General features: G+C 38.9%; 1 protein-coding gene across 1 annotated transcript in view; it reads right to left on the bottom strand.

The window, feature by feature from the left end:
- Positions 1-974: 974 nt before the first annotated feature.
- LOC100116976 overlaps positions 975-21,240 on the bottom strand; it is a 163,508-nt gene continuing 143,242 nt past the window's right edge. Inside the window, exon 11 of the mRNA XM_032602143.1 lies at positions 975-1,677. Within this exon, the coding sequence (XP_032458034.1) occupies positions 1,514-1,677 (164 nt within the window). The 3' untranslated portion in view covers positions 975-1,513. The remainder of the gene's footprint in view (positions 1,678-21,240) is intronic.

Genomic DNA, 21,240 nt, shown 5'->3' with positions numbered 1-21,240 from the left:
AATGGAATGGCTAAGCAGGAACAGATTTTTATGATGTATCTCTACACAGAAAATCAATTCACGTGGTTTGAGATTAAATTTTTTTTAACAATAGCATAGTAGTAAATAGATCTAAAATTATCTTTTAGCAGAAAAGCAATATTTGTAGTAATATTTGGAATGTAAAAAAGACAAGTAGATTTCGTAATATAATAATACAAATTATGTATGCTCCAAATTCACTTTATAAAAAAATTATAGCAATCAATAGCTTTTTCATAATAACTTCTTAGCATCTCTATTTTTTAATGAAGGTTTCTTTGAGAAACCTGGCAGAAATTTTAGCATAAACTGGCCGGTTATGGCCGTATTTCTCTAAAACTGACCTGGTAGAAAATTAAGGCAATATTGCTTGGAATCGGGCAAATTTTCTGGAGGATTGACAGAATTTGTAACAAAAAGTGCTCAGAAACTTTCAGACTATGGCAACGCTTAGTGGGCAAAATTCTGGCCAAGATTCTGGCGGAGGTAAAAGGAGGTTAATTTGAGGTTAGGAGGTTAGAATAAGCACATATAAATTGGTTTACTTATAACTAGATTATATATATATATATATATATATATATATATATATATATATATATATATATATATATATATAATCATAATCCTAGCTAATAAATCAGTGGGAATTAATCAATATTCTAATATTCTTCATTCGAAACAGCCTTCCACAATATTTATAATTTGATCCGCGTACACTACACTTTCCTCGGAATAGAACTAAGTCGTCAACTTCATACTTTATGTATATAGAGTGAATGGGAAGTTATGCATTTTGAAACGTGCAGAACTCTTTCGAATTATGATGACAATGCTGTATTAAAAAAAAACACAATTTTTAAAAAAATTCTATCGGCCTTTGTTCATTAAATAAATATAATATAATAAATAAAAATTACAGACCTACTCGGGATTTGAATAAACGAAGAATATTTTTTACGTAGATGTATTTTGTGTATTTTATTTTATAAACTAACCATAATCTCTCTGATTCTTTGTTTTTCTTTCAATTGCTTGCAATTATTCATCGACGATAATGAAGAAACTCACTTCATAATAATGCAATCTGTTAAGTTTCAGCAATATAGCCATATTTGTAGCACTAATATTCTGCAAGTTCTTTAAAATATATGATCGTATTATATTCTGTAGGTACAGAGAAAAATTAGGAAAGAGATAATTACATCAAACAATACATGTAATTGTATACTCTAAACATAATTATTTTCGCTAAATCGCAGTTCTAATGACTTTCCTAATTTCTAAAATAGTGAGAATAGTAATTTTTCAAATAATACGTGCTCATAGAAATTTGTAGGCAATGTATTAAAACATTTATAAATTTTACAATACTTTAATCGCTAAAAATATTTTATATAATAACCTATCATTCAGAAAGAGATAAATTCAATTTAAAAAGACGTTTTATTTTCATACAGTTCATGTATGATGATGCAAACTAAAAGTTGTATTACTGTGATGCACTGTCAGAAATACTTTGTCTCCATGTAGCATGAAATGGAATCTTCAAAATTTTGACACGTGTTTTTGGTAACGCTGTTAAAAGAAGTTTCTGAAGATGCGGTAATGGTAATATTTCCACTTGTGGATTGCTTAAATTTGGTTGCTTGTCATCTGTAAAATAAATATCATAAAATAATTTTAAAAAAAGTTATTTTTTTCTAATATAATAAAAATATTACAAACTTTATTAGAAAGTTTGAATACATGTGTATAATTATTCATGTATCTCATGTTTTGATATCAATTACATTTTAAGTATATCAATGCAATATACTTAAAATGTAGGTTAATATTTATTAACAGCCTAAAAAATATATTATATCGTCATAGGCAACTTTTCTCTAGCAAAAGTAGCATTACAGTTTGATTATTACAATACCAATTTGGAAAAAAATAGATAAACGGACAAAGATAATACGCTGTATCTTCCTGATGATCAAATTATACTTATTTATTCTAGATGTCTCGGAATTAAAAAATATGTTGTAACGTGGTTCGATTTTTGGTGAAAACTCGGTGATATTCGACTGGATCACAATCCCTCAGTGCGGCGGAGAAGTCTCTCAATGCCTGTGATTTACCTGCGTTGCAACCGCTCGTTGCAACGCTCGCGGAGGCGGCGGTATTCGCGAAGAGGACGTAGGGAACGGAAGAGAATAACTCGGGAAAATGAAGCTAGTCCCCATTAAAACAAAACAAAATAATAATATATTGTGCGGCCAATATTTTCTCTATACAAATGTGCGTCGAGTCACATCAATGTCGACTTGGCGTGGATAGTATCTCGCAAAGCTTAAGCGCGCGAACGAGAAGGCCGTTACTTGGTTCCGCTGCACCAAGTCGCAAAGCTGTAGCCGCTGCTACTGCTGACGCGATACAGAAAAAGGACTCAGCCCTACTTACTCGCAGTCGCCGTTCTTGGTAGGCGCACACCACACACTCACACACACTCTGCGCCGGTGGTGTTGCTGGCTCACTCGCTGGAGCTGACGTCCTCTCGTTCGGCCGCTGATCGACAGGCTGGGTCGTCCTTGCTTCTCGTAGTAGAAGTTGGCTTGAACGTCTTCTTCTCGCGATCACACACACACACACACAAACACTCGCTCGCACGCTATCGGCCGTCGCTCGATGCAGTCAGTATCACACACGAGAGCTGACGCGTTTGCAACTATGGCCGGAAGTTATCTATCTGTCCGACGGACCACGACTTATACGCGAGGCCTCGAATCTTGCCTCGCGCTTGCGCAACGTCGCGTTTCAACGATGCGCAAAGCTACCTGATTTTGCACCTCTTTACAATGTTGTTCAATATTTCTTATAAGCGCGATGCCACATGTCTACAGTCACTAGTGACAAAATAAAAGTGATGTATTTCTTAGTTAATGGTATGTAGGTATAAATATATATTGCTTGTATGGTGTCAAGATGTCTAAATTTTAAAATTATATAGATTCCGCAGCTTTTATCATTTATAATCTTTTCTCACACATGAATCCCAAAAATTGTAAAGCGTAATTTTATTAACTGAAATTTGTCATCAGAAATTTATACTTCTGAAAAGTATACCATACCCTATTGAAAATATTGTCTTAATTTTATTAGGTATTAAAATTGAGCTTTCTTTGTGTAATTTTAACATGTAAATTTTAGTACTCATATCAAATAGAATGTCCGTAAAATTTGGGTACATACGGTCAATTGCTTCCGTTCTGTGTAAGGTCGCCAAGAATGATGAATTTTTCAAAATTACCATATTTACGTTTCAAAAATTTTTTTTTCGATTCTTCATACAAATTTAAGAGAAAAATGTTCTTATACATTTTTTTGTAAAATACATTCCTTCTTGTTGTACAATCATGGAAGTGTTAAATTCAATATTTTCAATTTAAAATTCCGAAACTTCAATAATTTATCAACAAGAAGGAATGCATTTTACAAAAAAATGTATTAGAACATTTTCCTCTTAAATATGTTTGAAGGATTAAAAAAAAAAAGCCCCGTGTTTACCTTCCGAAGGCCGAGAGCTATATGAGCGCGCACCTGAAGGATTTGCCTGCACGCTCGCTCTCTCTATCTCTTTCGTGCCTATTGCCGAATTTGCACGTGTTTATTATCGCGCACGCGACTCTACGCTGTATAGTATACTACTCTATGAGTATACCGCTATGAGTTGGCTGTGGTGCTCAACTCGTTACAAGAGATAAATTAATATCAAACAATATAAATTTCTTAAAATAAACCATATTTTATAATTAAATAGATGATTTAAATAAACATTGCAATGAATTATATACTTTAAATAATGTATTATATATTTTTATTATAATATCTAAATATTTGTTATAAAAATTTATATTCCCGCAAGCCGTGCGACTCTACACCCAAGGCTGATGTAAATTTTTAATATTTTAACATTCTTATCAATTATCTATAGTCATGCCTATTGATAAATTCCAAATGAGATTTCCACTATTAGGTATATTGCTACATTAGGTTTATTTCTGAAATACTTTGATTAAGTTTTTTATAATTGAAAATTATTTCTGAAATAGTAAAACCTTATTCAAAAATACATGCATTAAAGCATTTTGAGCAATATTTTGATTTTAAAATATTAGACATGAAAATTTCAGGTGAGAAAATCATAGTGATTTCATAATCAACAAGGTATCTTTTGATTATTACTAAGTGATTCTTATCTATTCATAAAATTTCAAAAATCTGTATGCAAAATCACAGATAAAATTTTGACTGAAGATCTTACTTGAGATTTTTCAATAAGAATTGTTAAAATACATTATTTCAATACAAGTGCGCAAAAGTTGAGTCTACACTTGCTTTGCTTGGCCGAAAAACCTCCCGTAGAAAAACTCGTGTAGAATCAACTTTTCGAGTGTGTATCGAACGTTATTTTTCGATACTGGGGATGTAAAACGTCGGGTCGAGGTGCGTGCGAAAAGTGCATTTTACGCACACTGTGTCGAAATAGTACATTACGATACGTGTGACTTAAATGGTTCATTTTTATACGACGCAGTTAGCACCCGAGCGTAGCGAGGGCGCTAAGCGCCGTGTAAAACTGAACCATTTAAGTCAAGAGTATCCTGTAAAATTTTATAGCACAGACTGCTAAAATGACTACTTTAGTCACAGATAGGCGTGACTTAACAGCGGATTTTAGCCACACTGTTCTATAAAATATTCTAAATATTGACTTATTTAATAAATTAGTATTCAATGATGTATAAAATGATAATTAAATTAATTGATCTTCATGGAAGGATATAATATATGACTTTATATAAAATCACTTAATTTTTCATACTTATATTGATCCTTAGTGATCAGGTAATAAAGAATTTACAGAAAAAAACAAGATGCTAAGAGATTTACTGGAGAAACAAAAAAGTGATAAAAATACAGTAAAAAATAAAACTTTTGCGGAAGTTTTATTTTTCATCTTATTAAAAAACTAGTTCCAGGTCAAACAGGGTACCTAGCATTATAATAAAAAACAAATCAGCACATACCATTGATCAGATAAACTTGTTTGTAGCACACTATTTAAATAAGAATAAAGCAATTCAGACCAAAAAAGTTCACAAGAAAAAAGATGAAGTGATTGTTAATTGTTCGAATGAAGAAAGTACAAGTAAAGCTTTCAGTATATTAAAGAAAAAACTAGCTGATGAATGTGAAGTGAACAAAGAAAAAGTAGAAAATCCCAAAATAAAAGTAGTTGGAATTAATAATTTTGAAAACCTAGATGATAAAAAATTGGAAGAAGATATAAATGAAACTTTAGTAAATTAAAAAAAAAAAGTATAGTTCTACATACATATAAGAACAACAAGACTAACTTGCAAACAGCGTTAATTGAAATGCCAGCAGAATTGTATCAAAGTGTCAGAGAAGGCAATAATAAACTATTTGTAGGATATCAAAACTGCAGAGTTTATGATTATCTCAATATTAAACCATGCTTCAAACGGTGGCAGATTTGGACATAATGGTCTGAAATGCAATAATAGGCCTATCTGTTTTTAGTTTACGGGCAACCATAAAACTAGAGTGTGAAAGACAAGGAAACATAATGAAATGTCCATCGTATATACAGTAATAGTAAATACAAGACAGAACATATGGCAACAGACAGCCACGAATGCAAAATTTTGCAAGCCAAGATAAGAAAGTTTATTGACTTTACCGACTATACAACGCAACCTATATTACCAAGATATGTCAGCATGGCAGGGGCCACGACAGTTGAAGCAACGGGATGGAGAAGTATCGGGATGTCAACAGCCTTGATTAACACACTCAACGATAATATACCAAATAAAGGAAGAAACAAAAATTAACCATGGATCAGGATATTAACATTGAAGAAGTAGGCAAGGCAGAGGGTGAAACAGGAAGATCGTGAAGAAGAAAAATTTAATTTTGTGTGTGAATATAAGAAGTCTCAATGCAAATTTTGAAAAAACTAGAAACATTTGTAGAAAGTCCCTATATAAAAAAGTCATGACCGGATGAAGTGAAGCCAAGAATGCGTCAATATGATTGGCTCATGTATATTTTGTGTATATTATTATGTATATTATGTGTCATTATAATTTGTGTATTTATAATATTCTAGAGACATTCTACTCTCGGGACTATTCTATTCTCGAGACATAACCTTAAAATTTTAAAAGGAAGTTGGCGACGAAACCGTGGCAATTTTGAAATTTATATGAACGCGAAATGAATCATATATTGTAAAGTTTGATATATTTCCGTGATATAAAACAAATATTAAAAATATCAATCAAGTATTTATATTCCATTTAATAAGTTAATGAAATTATAGTCTATTACAGTGCGCGCAGCGCACTGCGCCAAGTCTAGTATGTCAAAAAAGCCATGTGTGATAATCTGTACGGAGACATGAATCGTGCAGCACCCTCATTTCTATCAATTACATGGGTATAAATTATGCTACAGCGAGAATAAAATTAATAGGGCAGATGGTGTCCTTGTGTATATTAAAAATAATATTTATGAAAAAACTAAAGTAATTGATGAATTGAGGGTGGTTAGCTCAGATCCTAAGCTTCAAGCAGGTGAATCATTATGAGTTTCGGCTAAGTACAGGTGTCATCATGTTCCCAAAACAGAATTTTTTAATAGTGTAAAAAAATTTGTATCAAAACACATTAGAACCAAAAACCACTGTATAATAGATTTCAATATAGATATAATAGAAAGTAATGTACAAAATAATAATATAGGTGCAATATCAACAAGTCAGGAATTCTTAAATAATTTCTTTGAACAGGAATTCATTCCGTACTATAGAGGTGTAACAAGACCCTCTCTAGATAACAAATCGGGTTCTTGTATTGACAATAGTTTTGCAAAGACTAGAGACGTTAATATTGAATCTCATAAACTGCTATGCACTCCGTTTAACTACCACTATCCGCTTGTAATAAGTATCGATCAGCTTAAAGTGCAGAATGAGCAAGAAAAGATAGAAAATTGTATTAATTACACAGCCCCACAAAAAATTGAAATTATTTTCTCCGATATCTGAGGAGGTGCACTTTATGTTTTTGGGGTTGCTGAATCCGAATCCGGGGTCCGTTTAACCCCATCACGTCAGGGTCAAGGGCATCTGAAGGTCAAATTGCGGAATGACTATTAAAAAATCTGGAAAATTTTATATATATGTTTTCGGGGTCGCTAAATCTGAATCTGGGGTTCTCTTGACCTTGAAGTGTCAGAATCAAGGTCAAAACCCTAAAATTTGATGATATGATCATTTTGACCCTGGATTCTTGAAGAGCAGAAAATTATACGTTCGAATATGTATTGACTTTTTTTTTAGAACAGACCTTTGTAGGTCACGTGATGGCCATCCAAAATCAAATCCATTTTCCAGCTTTTGGCTGTAAATTGAGATCTTGGGTCTTTGATGAGTTGATATTTTTCGGGTCGTTGATCACGATTCTGGTATGCATTTGAGCCAATCACGTCGTACTATAACGATATATTTTCTTACTCCGGATTCTGAAAGAGCGAAAAATTTAATCCGGGGCACGGCGGTGTGGTGACGGCGGGCAACGGAGTTGTCCCGCTATCCAGCAAAGTCCCTGGAACAAGTCGCGTATGCCGTCATGGCAAACATAAAGGAAAAATTTACGATGCAGGGGGATGGAACCCCAGTATCGGCGGCTGGTCAGGGTGGGAAAGCGGGCCCGCAGGCGTCGTCATCCAGTGACCGCAGCTCTGTTGAGGTGGCTACCTTGGCATCACCAGAGTATAAAGCTCATATCATTTCTGTTATGTTTGTGGTTCGTACACACCACCACATGGCCGGAAAAATATATATTAAAATATATATTTTTCCGGCGACCTGTTCCAGGGACTTTGCCGGATAGCGGGACAACTCCGTTGCCCGCCGTCACCACGGGGATGTGCCCTGGATGCAAACACACGGATTAAATTTTTCGCTCTTTCAGAATCCGGAGTAAGAAAATATTATATCGTTATATTACAACGTGATTGGCTCAAATGCATATGAATGGCCATCACGTGACCCACAAAGGTCTGTTCTAAAAAAAAAAGTCAATACATATTCGGACGTAAAATTTTCTGCTCTTCAAGAATCCAGGATCAAAATGATCATATCATCAAATTTTAGGGTTTTGACCTTTATTTGACCTTGATTCTGACACTTCAAGGTCAAGAGAACCCCAGATTCAGATTTAGCGACCCCGCAAACATATATATAAAATTTTCCAGATTTTTTAATAATCATTCCGCAATTTGACCTTCAGATGCCCTTGACCCTGACGTGATGGGGTTAAACGGACCCCGGATTTGGATTCAGCAACCCCAAAAACATAAAGTGCACCTCCTCAGATATCGGAGAAAATAATTTCAATTTTTTTGTGGGGCTGTGTTATAGAAAGTTAAAGGAATATGCAAAGAAAATACAATGAAATTCATGCCTGCATTTGCAGGATCCAAATCTTGCTTTGGATGAACTAATAAAAATGATATAGCTGTGTTGGAAAAGCCACTTGTAACAAAAAACTAAGAATAAACAATTACCTAGGAAAAAAGGGATAACTAAAGCAATATTAGTATCGTGTAAAAATAAAGAAAATCTATATAATATATGGAAAAAAATCCTAAAACTATAACTCTAAAGCATGAATATAAAAATTCTGAAAAAATTTTGAATAAAACAATAAAAGATGCTAAATACAAATTCGAAAACAATGAGATAAGAAGAAGTGGCGATAATCCAAGACAGCTATGGAGCATCATAAACAGGAAAATGGGCAAAAGCAACAAGCAAATGAAGTCGCCTGACTGTATAGTGGTAAATAACCAAAAAATAGTAAACAAGACAAATATAGCGAATGAAATAAATGATTATTTTAGTCAAGTTGGAATAGATTTAAGTAAACAAATAAATAATAAGTACGATGATCAAATAAGACTGCTAGCAAGAAATAGCAAATCCATATTTATACAACCAACTAATGTTTGCGAAATACATAGAGTAATAAGCGAAATCAAGAAAAAAGCTGGTGGGGTAGACATCAATGCAAGCACAATAAAGTGCATTGTTATGTTTCTGGCAAAACCCTTGGAACATATGTATACAGCAATCGATTTGTCCGAATGCGCTAAAATGAGCTGATATAGTACCAATTCACAAGTCTGGAGATAGTACATGTATTACAAACTATTACCCAACATCACTGATTTCTAATATAGCTAAAATATTTGAAAAAATGATATACAACAGACTTTTCAATTTTATAGTGAAGCACAATATTATATCAGAGAGACAGTTTGATTTTGTCAGAGGCAGAGGAGCAACAGATGCGCTTGATTGTCTTGCGGATATTATATCCAAAAATCTAGACAAAAGTAAACCAATAATAACGACATTTCTAGATCAAGCCAAATATTTTGATACTGTTGATCTCAGAATATTATTGGATAAGTCGAAAAGATATGGAATAAGATGATGTGCCTTGAAACTCTTAACGAGCTATCTATCAGGTAGGAAACAATGCGTTAAGGTAAATAAATTCAAAAGTGAATACAAAGATATTTCCATAGGTGTTCCTCAAGGAACCATTTTAGGTCCTTTATTTTTTGTCCTATATGTAAATGACCTACTATAGATATGCCAAAAGACTCTATAATGTCTTATGCAGACGGCACAGTCATCATCTCGAGTGATGACTCGTGGTCGGAAGCACAGGACAAGATGAATTTTTATCTTAGCAAGGTTGCCAAATGGCTGATGTTAAATAAACTGTCGTTAAATGTAAATAAAACTGTATACATAACCTATGGCAACTACTGTGATAGTGTTCCAGAGGATATAAATATTAAAATTGGAGGCAACTTTATAAATAGGGTTGAAAGCCATAAATATCTAGGGTTACATTTCGATTACAATATAAAATGGAATATACACATTGACTTCACTGTAAAAAGAACAAGATATTTAATTTTTGTCTTTGCAAAAATTTAAAGTACAATGGATAGAAAAACCTTAATGATGATCTATCATGCATTCTTCCAGGGCCTAGTTAATTATGGAATAATTGCCTGGGGTGGGACATATAGTCAGGCAATTGTTCCAAATTGAAGCAATAACATATCACTATGGGAAACTAAGGGATATTTATAGTAAAAATACGAAAACTACTAGGAAAAAGAGTCTATCATTGCCAAAAATTAATTAATCTATAAGTAAGAAAAGCAGCTACTACATGGCTGTGAACATTTTCAATTTACTCTCTAATGATCTCAAAAAGTTAACAGTTAGAAAAGTAACGATAAAAAATAAATTAAAGGATTTCATAAGAAATCTAATAGTATTAGAAATGCATTAGATGCACTAGTTTAACTTCTGTTATAAGTACAAGAAAGAACAGTACGAAAAGATTAATTTTAGTTTTTAGTTTTTAAGCTATCTGTATAATTATTGTGCCATACCTATGTACAGGCAACTTGTTTGACTCTATAGTAGAAATAAATAAATAAATAAATATGCATACACTTGTGATTTTTTGTATTATCTCTCCATTACCGGCGCAGCCTTTCAGGCCCAGCAGCCGGGGGCCTTCCACCACCTCTGTGTGGAAGTAGTGCCCAATCCTATCTCTTCTTTTTACCACACTATATCCCATACCTACATTTTTTCTACCCTGAGAGACTTCTCTGGGGAGGACCATATTTTCAGACAAACGCCTTGCTGGTTAAACCTGCACCCTCTGCCCCCGAGAGGGCATCGGGTCCGTCTCCCAGTGTAGCTTTCCCCGGAGAAGGTCCCGTATTATAGACAAGCTCCACACCGGTAAGGCTGGCGCTCCCTGGCTAATGCATTGGGTTGGCTACTTTAATTCCTGCCTTACCATCGGTCCCTACCACTGTTTCGCATTCGCCCAGGCTTACGCCTGTGAGGCAGGAAAAACCCGGAATTACACTGAAGGAAAATTCCGGGGAAAAACCTTGAAACATCCGGAGATTTGGGTACTTTTCCTGTTGAAAGTAACTCAGAAAAAATCCGAATGATTTTATCGGGAATCGAACCCACGACCCCTTGAGCGAACGTGTTTCGGACGGCTAAGGCGTGCGCCTCAACCAACTGAGCCAAGAACGCTCTACAAACTTGTTATTACTTTGACTGCTTCATGGGTTTCAGTGGAGGGGCGCAGTTCGCATTCGCGATCTGTGAGACAAGTCTGAGTTCATTACCTTTAAGTTGATATTGTTACACAAGTAGACGCACTGTAAAAGCGGTTCAAATGGGATACAAATTACGAAAAGGTTACTTTAATTCTAATAAAATTAAAAAATATAGAAAGTGTGTCAAGAACACATTTTTATACGACCAAAAATTTGAATATGAAAGAACTACGAAGTTTTAAGGCGTTTAATTTCTAAACTCCAAATTTGTATGGCCAATTATATATTGTGAATAATAAAATGGCAACGACTCAACGCATAAATAATAAAAGTAATCGTAATGCAAAATTAGATTTACTAAATCAATAAGACAGTTTATTGAGACAAGTTAATCAATATTCTAAAGCTTATAAAATGATGTATGAGGTAGAAAAAGAAGCATTAAAACGGTCTAATGAAAGGAATTGCAAACCTAAAAATATTTAAATGTCAATTGCAAGAAATAATGAATTAGATAAAAATATATATAATGAAGCTATATGTGATGAAGTTGCAATGGTATTTGTTGGTGAAGATTTTATGAACCAATATTAAGCAAAATGTATTTAGTAAATCCGAAAGACCAAAAATGATACTTTATCAGATTATTACTTTTACATGTTACAGGGCCAACCTCATTTGAAGATTTACGTAATATTAACGGAGTTTTATATCCTACATTTTATAAAGCTGATATAGCAGAACAACTTATCAATGAAGATGAAGAGTGGGACAAATGATTACAAGAAGCAGTATAAATAAGGTTTCCAACAATACTATGTGAATTGTTTGTGTTAAAATATTCGCAATTCCATGAGACATCGAGACCTGTCCGATGGCGCCACAGCGCCAAGATGTTAAGCTGTCTCTATCAAGTGACCCGCCGCTGAGCTCGACGACGCTCTCCGCTCGCCGCCTCACTGCTTGCCAGCTCCTCGAGCCAGCAACACGCTATCCGCGCACGTCACGATTCTAAGTCACGTTTATTCTTTAAAGTTACAATAAAGCCACGTTTACGTTTCTCATTCTACCTACGAAGTGTTATTTTTTGCGTGTCACCTTATTCCCTCTCGCATCTAGCAAATCCTTATATTCCGACAGGTTATGAGCCCCGCTCGCAACCACTACGTGAATCGGAAAGTGAAAAAGTGATATGTAGAAGGAGGATTTACACTCAACAAAGAAGTCAAGGACCTGGACGCGTCGCTTCCCAGCAAACGCCAAGAATACGTCTCAACGAGAAGCCAGGCTTATAGGGACGAGGAAAGTAACTCGTCGCTTCCCAGAAAACAACACGCACACGTCCCAAAACAAAGGAGACAAAGGTTACCGCCTTGGCTAAAATCGGGAAACACGATAACGGGAAACCAATATAAATGGCTAAATCCACAAATTACGTGTAAGTACACAAAAAGTAAAACGAAGCAATTACGCAGTACAAAGAAAGACGCGTTTTGATAAAGTCTCAAGTTAAAATCGTTTTAGAAACACGCATGTGAAAAGAAAAGAAAAGTGAAGTAAAATCATAAAGCGATGTTGACACGTATCACAATGAAAGATGTGTTTTGATAAAATCTCAACTCAGCGTAGAGTATCCATACATGTGCGTAAAAGTGAAGTGAGAAAAAGTGTAATTAAATCAAATCTCAAAAGTTTCGCAAAAACGCGTTAAGTAAAATTAAAAAATCAAGTTTACGAAAAACGCGTGAATAAAACGACGCGAAGAAACAGTGCATAAATTACATTTTCTTGAAAAACAAAGCCGAAACGCGTCGAGACCGGAAAGTCAAATCGACAAAACGCATTTCCTAGAAATTCAAACGAACAAGAGCACGCGCAAAAGTGCACGGAATAAAGCACCAGACAATGGGGGTTGCTAGGCAACCGAGCCAACATAGCCGCTTCACCTCTCTCTCGCACACAAGCTGCACGGAACGGAGGGAGGGAGAGAGAGAGAGAGAGAGAGAGAGAGAGAGAGAGAGAGAGAGAGAGAGAGAGAGAGAGAGAGAGAGAGAGAGAGAGATTAGATTAGATTAGATTAGATTAGATTTATTTGACGTACAATATGTTGTACGATAAATTGTATACAGCAGCAATAGTAGTACAGCAAAAATGTGTATTGTGAAAGTATGATAATGTGAAGATGGGTCAAGCGAGAGTGTGTGAGTGTGTGCGTTTGCCTGAGTGTGTACAGGCGTGTGTGTGTGTGCGTTTGAGTGAATGTGTACAAGCGAATTCAAGTGTTTGTGTTTTCAAGCTCAAGAAAGTGCTCTTTAGCTAGTCTCTTGAAACCTGAGACAGATGTAGTGTTACGAATGTGAGATGGTAGGTTGTTCCATAGGTATGAGGCGCTGATATGAAACGAGTTCCTCAGCGTCTCCGTCGCGAATGTCGGAATATCCAGAGGTATCACCTCCCCCCTAACAGGCCGAAGTGTCACGCGGAAGTCAAAGTATGCCAGTACGTATGATGGTACGGCTGTGTTAAACATTTTTCTTAGGAAACAAACAGTGAAATACTTCCTGCGTCCGGCAGTGGTTAGCCACTGCAACTCCCGCCTGTATGGGGAAATGTGCTCATCTCTTCTTACACCATAGATGTACCGAATTCCTGTATTCACGAGCCTCTGAAGTTTTAGGTCGAGTTCCTGCGTCAGGTCACAGTATACGAGGGAACAGTAGTCTATAAGAGGAAACAGGAGGGCCTGCACTAAGTGCTTGCGCAACCTGAGATTGGTGCTTTTCCTGAAAAAGTAAAGCCTGTACATTAGTGTGTGAGCACGCTTACACACTTGTGTAATATGCTCCCTCCACGTAAGCTTAGAGTCGAGCACCAATCCCAGATTACGCACGGAAGATTCAAAGCTGACCTGGGCACCCCCTATGTTAATGAAAGTGTTAGCTGTTGAGGGTAATGCGTTTATGTAGTAGGGAGAGCCCAGGACAATTGCTTTAGTTTTAGCAACATTAAGTTTTAGCTTATTCTGTGCAGCCCAACCAGTAATCCTCTCAGCATTGGCACTCATCTTGTTTGATAAAGAATCGAGCTCTTCGAGGTGGCATTGACTGTAAATTTGCAAGTCATCCGCGTAGATGAGATGGAAAACATCGGTATCAAGGCAGAAACCGATGTCATTGATGTACAATGCAAACAGCAGTGGACCCAGAACGGACCCCTGCGGAACGCCGATGTTGAGACGCCGAGGAGAAGAACGTTCGTTATTGTCACCAACGACGGCCTGCTCTCTACCAGAGAGGTAGGAGGCAAACCAGCGGATGACTTGCTTTGAGAAGCCGAAGGTGGATAGCTTTCTCAGGAGCCTGACGTGACACACAGTGTCAAACGCCTTGCTAAAGTCAAAGAGAAGGAGTAGTGTTACTTTCTTTTTGTTTATCCCAGCTCTGGCATCATCAGTTAGCTTAATTAGGACAGACTGAGTGCTGTGACCAGTGCGGAAGCCTGTTTGAAGGTTATCTAGTAATAGCCTTGATTCAAGGTATTCTGAGACTTGCCTATGCACTAGCCACTCCAGAGCCTTGGAGAGAAAGCAGAGAAGTGAAATCGGACGGTAATCAGTCAGGGCTGTTGGTGAGCTGACTTTGTTGAGTGCACGCACAAGTGACATTTTCCAGGCAGATGGGAAGCAGGGTTCGCTAAGGGACAGGTTGAAAATATGACTTAGTAAGGGAGCAAGAACCGGCAAAGCTTTTGAGATGACAACCTGTGGGATGCCGTCGCTCCCCCTGGCCTGAGTGTCAAAGTGCGACATCGCAGCCAACACGTCCGATTCCGTTATAGGTTTGAATTCGAAATGTTCCGGGAGGTCAAGACTTTCCAGGGTAACAAGATAATCCTCAACAGCAGGAGCCAGCGGATCATTTGAGATCGCGCTGAAATGCGTGTTGAGTTCATCTGTGGTGAATCTAGATGGTAAGGGGGCCTTGGTGGCAGAAATTCCAAGTTTCTCCAGCTCTTTCCAGATCTCAGCAATATCAGTCAAGGTGGACAGGCGTGAATAGTAATAATTCAGCCTGGCCTCCTCGACTTGTTTGTGAGCATAGTCTCTAGCTAATCTGTAAACGCGTCGATCTGATTCGAGCCTGGAGTCCCTGAAACGCCTGTAAAGTCTATTGCTCTCGGATACAAGGCCACGAAGAGCCGCAGTGTACCACGGGTGACGTTGTCGTCCTGGAGTCACAGTCCGCAATGGAGCGAGGTGGTTGATGGCGTTAGTGAGGTTAGCGTTGAGTAAAGATATGCAGTCGTCAAGTGATGAGGTGGTGAGAGATGACCAGTCACAATCGCTAAGAAAGTCTCTCAGCTTCTCAGCGCTGATTCCTTTAAAGTTTCTGTATGAGTATGTATTTGGTACGTAGCGTGGAATCTGTACGTCGAGAGTGGCCGTGATAAGGTCGTGTCCATTGATGAAAGGTGCGTCTGTCTTCCAGTATGACTGCAGGCGATCCTGCTCGTCGATTAGGCACAGATCAAGCCAGGTGTCAGAACCCTGTTTATGGTGTGTGGCACCATAGGGAACGGACGAAAGGGAGTTCTCATCAATGAAGGCCCTGATGAAATTGGCATCTTCAGATGAGGATAGTTGGTCAGAGTTAAAGTCCCCCATTATAACCTTCGTGGAGTAGTTGTGCATGTGAGTTGTTAGTTCGTTAATAAAGTTAGAGCCTTGGAAAAAAGGAGCATGAGGTGGACGATACACAACCCCCACGAAGATGGGAGAAACTCCCTTGGCCGATATCTCACAAAAGAGGTATTCAGGCTTGCCTGGCTTGCCGGACCATTCACCGTCGGATGTTGAAATAACACTAACCGTCAGAGATTTGTGTATATAGAGGGCCACACCTCCACCGTTTCTGTTTCTGTCTCGTCTGTAGAGCAGGTAATCATCCAGCGAAGGGATGGATGTCACCTTCTCGCTTAGCCAGGTCTCAGTAACAGCTATTACGTGGAATAAAGAGCGAGTGGATAAAAAGAGCCTGATCATCTCAATGTGACCCGTGAGAGAGTTCGCATTAAAATGACAGACCCTTAGACCTTCAGACAGAGATACCTTAGAACCCGATGAAGACACGGCGGATGAGCTTGATGGCGGACGTGGTGGGATGAAATGTATGTGTGGCAGCTTCATTGTGGAGTGATGTTTACGGCGAGCGGGATCCGAGCTAAAAAATTATCCAGCTCGGCGTCGGTAGTAATGACGGTGGCACGCTCGTTGTCATCGTTGCAGCGGACGAACAGTCTCCCGTCCCTGACGAACGTTCGGCAGCCCTGCCTCCTCTTGGCTTCCAGCCTAGCCCGTGAACACAGCTTGTGGACGTCGGTGGGGAGTAGCTCATTGATGTTTATGAGCCCTTGGTGGTCAGGGCTCAGAGCTTTGGCCTCCTCCATCACGGTTGCGTCCAGCTCGTTGGTGTGGAGCTTGCGTTTACGAGCTTTGGCAACGACGATTGCTCGTGCTAGTGCACTCGACGAGAGGGTGACGGCCAGTGGTGGCAATCTGCCGTCACTCCTGGCGGTGTTCCGGGGTGCATCGAGCCTACCCATGACCCTGACGGATACAATATCTCTCCGCAGGACCGTAGGGTCAAGTGCGTTTATGACTGCAAACGCGAGAAGATGCAGCGAGGTCTCACCGTGTAGTGCAAGCCCGTGATAACAACAACACTATTTGAGGTCTGCTCCTGCCGTCGTTTGACCTCAGCCAGCTCACTGCGGAGGCTGCTAATTTCCGCAGCGCTGCTGCTGTTGTTGCTGTTGTTGTTGTTGTCCTGCTGCAATGCTGGGCTCCTCGATGAGAGATCTTGGACTTGCGCCTGCAACTCGGTGATGGTGGACTCAGCATTAAGTATGCGAGTCTTGAGTGCAGGCAGCTCATCGAGGGCCTTTAGGCGCTTCTCCAGCGGGCTAAGACGTTGCTCAATTCTCGAGATCCTCTCCGACACGATGTTTTGTGTCTGGATGGCTTCCGCATGAGCATTGCGGATGTCATCGAGAGCTTCACGAATGTCCTTCAATGCAGCTTCGATGGTTGGTGGTGAGCGAGTTGGTGAGGTACTTCGTGAAGTGCTGGCTGATGGTGGTGCCGATCTCGTCTTCTTCATCCCCGGTTGTTTTGGGGTGGTCTTAGCCGCTGTTGTCGCAGTCACCCCCGCCGCCGATGTTGACCTGGGCCCCGCTTTGGCACCCTTGGCGTCCGCACAGGGAGGACAGGCTATAAACTGCCTATCGTTTACCACGACTGTCTTGATGTTGATGGTGTTCAGACATTTGACTTGGTAATGGAGCTTGCAAAAAGCACACCTTTTCGGCTCCTTGTGCTGAATAGGCTGTTTACAGCTGCCGCATTGCCGAAAAGGCACTTCCCCGCTCTTTTCGCCGTTTTCACTCATTTTCGTCGATAACTTACTGGCAGTCGGTAGAGCAGAAATTCGTGATGTGATGTTAAGTTATCGACGGAGTGGTAGAGTCGGTGTTATAACTCTTACGGCTAGATGGAGCGTTAGTGTAAAGAGCGAGAAAGCACCGACCTCAAACAATGTGCAGACGCCTTAGAAGTTCTCCCTCGATGCGGTAGATGTCTCCTCGATGTTGATTAGGAGCGGAGAGAGACGCCGTGCGAGTGGGAAACCAAGCCAAGCCGAGCCGAGTAGATTTTGAGGTTAGAAGCCGTGCAGAAAGTTTGTGCAGAAAAGATGTTGTGCTTATACATTAGTGTAAGTCTGCCTGCGTGCTGTGCTGCTTGCAGACACCGCGTAGGTGGGGCTACTGGAGTGCGAGTGAACTCTGCAATGCATTAATTAATTAATTAACTTAACGAAAAGACTTATAGTTAAAAACCTGTATGCGTGATAAAAAGTGAATATTAATCATGATATGTTCCAACAGACTCAAGTTCAGGTGCAGACTGGGGAGATATACGTGAAAAGATCTTGGACCAGTGTGATTTACGCTGCGATCAACCCAATGTTGAAATCTCGCTGGCACTTCTCAAAGGAAACATCTGGATTATCACAAACAAGTACAAAAGTTTCCAATCTGGTAATGAAGTCTGTTCATGAATAATGTTTATATGAATGTATGTAAAAGTCTGCGCAGATCTATGAGAGGTTTAACACGTACCCACGAAGTTGATTAGGTACGTGCGCACGTACAGACACTTAGTCAGTGTCCCACGCTCAATAAAAACTAGACCCTTAAACAGATCTGCCAAACCTTTTCTCGTGCTCAGTTGGTCTCGGAAGGCCGGAGCCGTGCTTTGGCACACATTCTGCAAGAAGAAACTAGTTTGGTTGGGGAGCTTTTCTATTAGAAGAGTGCCTCGACTAACTGCAGGGTGCCTGCTGCTTGTGAACAAAGTAGCAGGAGCCTTGCAAGGGTATCCTCTCAATCCCAGACTAATGATTATGTGTATTTTACAGATATGAACATCCTCACGCTGGAAGAGTCAATCAGAATGCTGGATATTCTGAAATCAGCCAAGGACCAAATGGTAACGTTAAGAGGACCCGTAAACTACTGTAGCGACGTAGAGGAAACAAGAGCCATTATGTCAACGCCCATGCACACGCCTCAAAACGTAACTAAGACCAACATGAAGGAGCTCATCCGTGTGCTACAAGAAAGTACCAAGGCTCAGGTCAATTTCAGTGACAAACTGGTCATGGGAACGTCATCGATCGCAAAGGAAAACGCCAGGATAAACACCAACCTGGAAAATCTGACTGAGATCATCAGAACGGATATAGGCAACTTAAATAAGTCTGTGGGCAGTCTGAAAATCAAGGATCCAAACACGGTCAGCAAGCCAAAAATTGTTAGCGACATATGTCTCGGCGAGCCGCTCAAGCTGCCTCTGAGGTGACGCGGACGCGGTTTTCGCGCAGCGAACGGCAGCCAGCCTGGATTGAGAGTTCACAAGGTTTTAACCCATACGAGTGGAATGACGATGTAAATTCTGACATACACAAATATCTACCTCCTTACAAAGACTAACGTCGAGAAACGGCTGAACGTCTCGGAATTAAGTTTAATGATTTAAGACTGCCCGAACATATGGATGTGAGCAAACGATTTTTTTTAATACGACTAAGTAAATTAAATCAGTCCCATCACACGGGCTACCTGCTGCTGAACCCAGAAGACGGTAAAGTGTATGAAAGTCGAAATGTACAGTTTATCGAAAGCAAGGTCTTCGGAGATGTTTATAAACCCGAAGATATAAAGAATTGGACAATAACGAATCACAATTTAAACAAGGAGACTAGGTTATTTGAGTTTGAGGAGGAAAACTCAGTTCAATCCGAAAAAGTCGCGATAACATCAAAGAAAAAAGGCAGGCTATGTAAAGAAAATCAAAAATCAACAGCAAAGTCAGCCTCAAAGGTAACACATAGGTCCGTTAAAACTAGTATTTTTCACATTTACTATGAAAATTTCTTTAAGATTGAATTTATAAAACTTAAAATTAAAATTGTAAGTCGTACTAGACATAAAATTAAAAATAAGCAATTTTACGAAAAAATGGTAAGAATTTTGTTTTAGTATTTTGCTTATAACTTTGCAGGAATTTTTTTTTTTTTTTTTTGATAATCAGATTTCAGGAGCGTGTTCTACGGATATTTCCTGTCGAAATAAGCAATAAGAAAATCGATTTTTTCGAAGTTTAAAGGTGTTGTGTCCCCTTAATAGATTACTTAAAATTACATACTGTACCATTTTTATGTGTTGCTTGGACCAATATTGCAGCGAACTTACATAATAATGAAAGAACAGTACATACATTATTTAAATTACTACTGAATATTAATGACTGTAAAACATAGGTAATAGAAAACCTAATTCTATAAATGGAAGAAAACTTAAAGATGTACAAATTATAATATTAAATGCAATATCAATAAAATTTGCTTTAGAAGCAGTTGATAGACTCTTTCAAGATTTATGTTGTAACGGTTTATCTTTCAAAGAGAGACTGGATAGTCAGTCGGCTCCAGGATCTGGATAGGGGAAAGGGGCAAAAAAAAGAGTCTGTTTTTATATTCTTAACAATAACAAAGTATATGTCTAAGTTAAACAATAGTATTTGGAATCAGTTGTTAAATTCCGGCTGAAACAGAAATCAATTATGCGTCTCGTTAAAAATACTTCGCCTTTACAAGTAAAATTGTTTAAACTAACGCGGTTAATAAATTATAAGAATATTTACGCGATTTCGTTACAATAATGATTCGGCGGGTGCAGCATCGGTGTATCGGTTCCGTGACGGTATTACGGGTCAGTGGCGGATTTTGAGGTTAGAAATTCATTCGGGATGGTGTAGTCGTGTGCGCACGGCTACGCCGATCCGAATTTGTTGCGTAACAACGATTCCGACCGCTCTGTGTGCGCACAGGAACGGTCGGGATAGCGTCACGGTGTTTTGAGGGCATCCCTCGGATTTGTGGGGTCGTGAGCGCACAGCTCCACAAATCTTCGTCGCTCGTCTCGTTCTTCACTTTATCTTGGTGGGCTTACAGTGGCAGAGGGAGGCAGCAATATGTCGGGATGTAGTTTAGGATTTTACGGTGTCACCGGGTGTCGTCTACGTGTGCCCACGTAGAGGAGGCTCGGTGTCGTTCGGATGTCTTGGGTTGCCTCGTGTGCTCACGATCGCAATTCGGAGTTTCGGGTTTCAGTTCGTCTACTTAATCGTCACGTGGGTTCACGAGACGATTTCGTCGGCGTGTGTCTAAATCTCGCTTTTCCTTGTAGTAACGTGTGCGCACGATACTACCTGGAGTGGAGCTCGAGTAGAACTACCCGTTGCGGGTAGTTCTTATAAAGGCGCGCGGCGCGGATGTGTATAGGTGCGTACACGCTCGTGCGGACTCGCCTTGAGGATATTGCGCGCACGCGCTCTATCCACGTCGT

The sequence above is a fragment of the Nasonia vitripennis genome (assembly GCF_009193385.2).
Source record: "Nasonia vitripennis strain AsymCx chromosome 5 unlocalized genomic scaffold, Nvit_psr_1.1 chr5_random0002, whole genome shotgun sequence".
Lineage (NCBI taxonomy): Eukaryota > Metazoa > Arthropoda > Insecta > Hymenoptera > Pteromalidae > Nasonia > Nasonia vitripennis.
The sequence above is the reverse complement of the archived record's forward strand: the minus strand, read 5'-3'. Positions and strand labels throughout refer to the sequence as shown.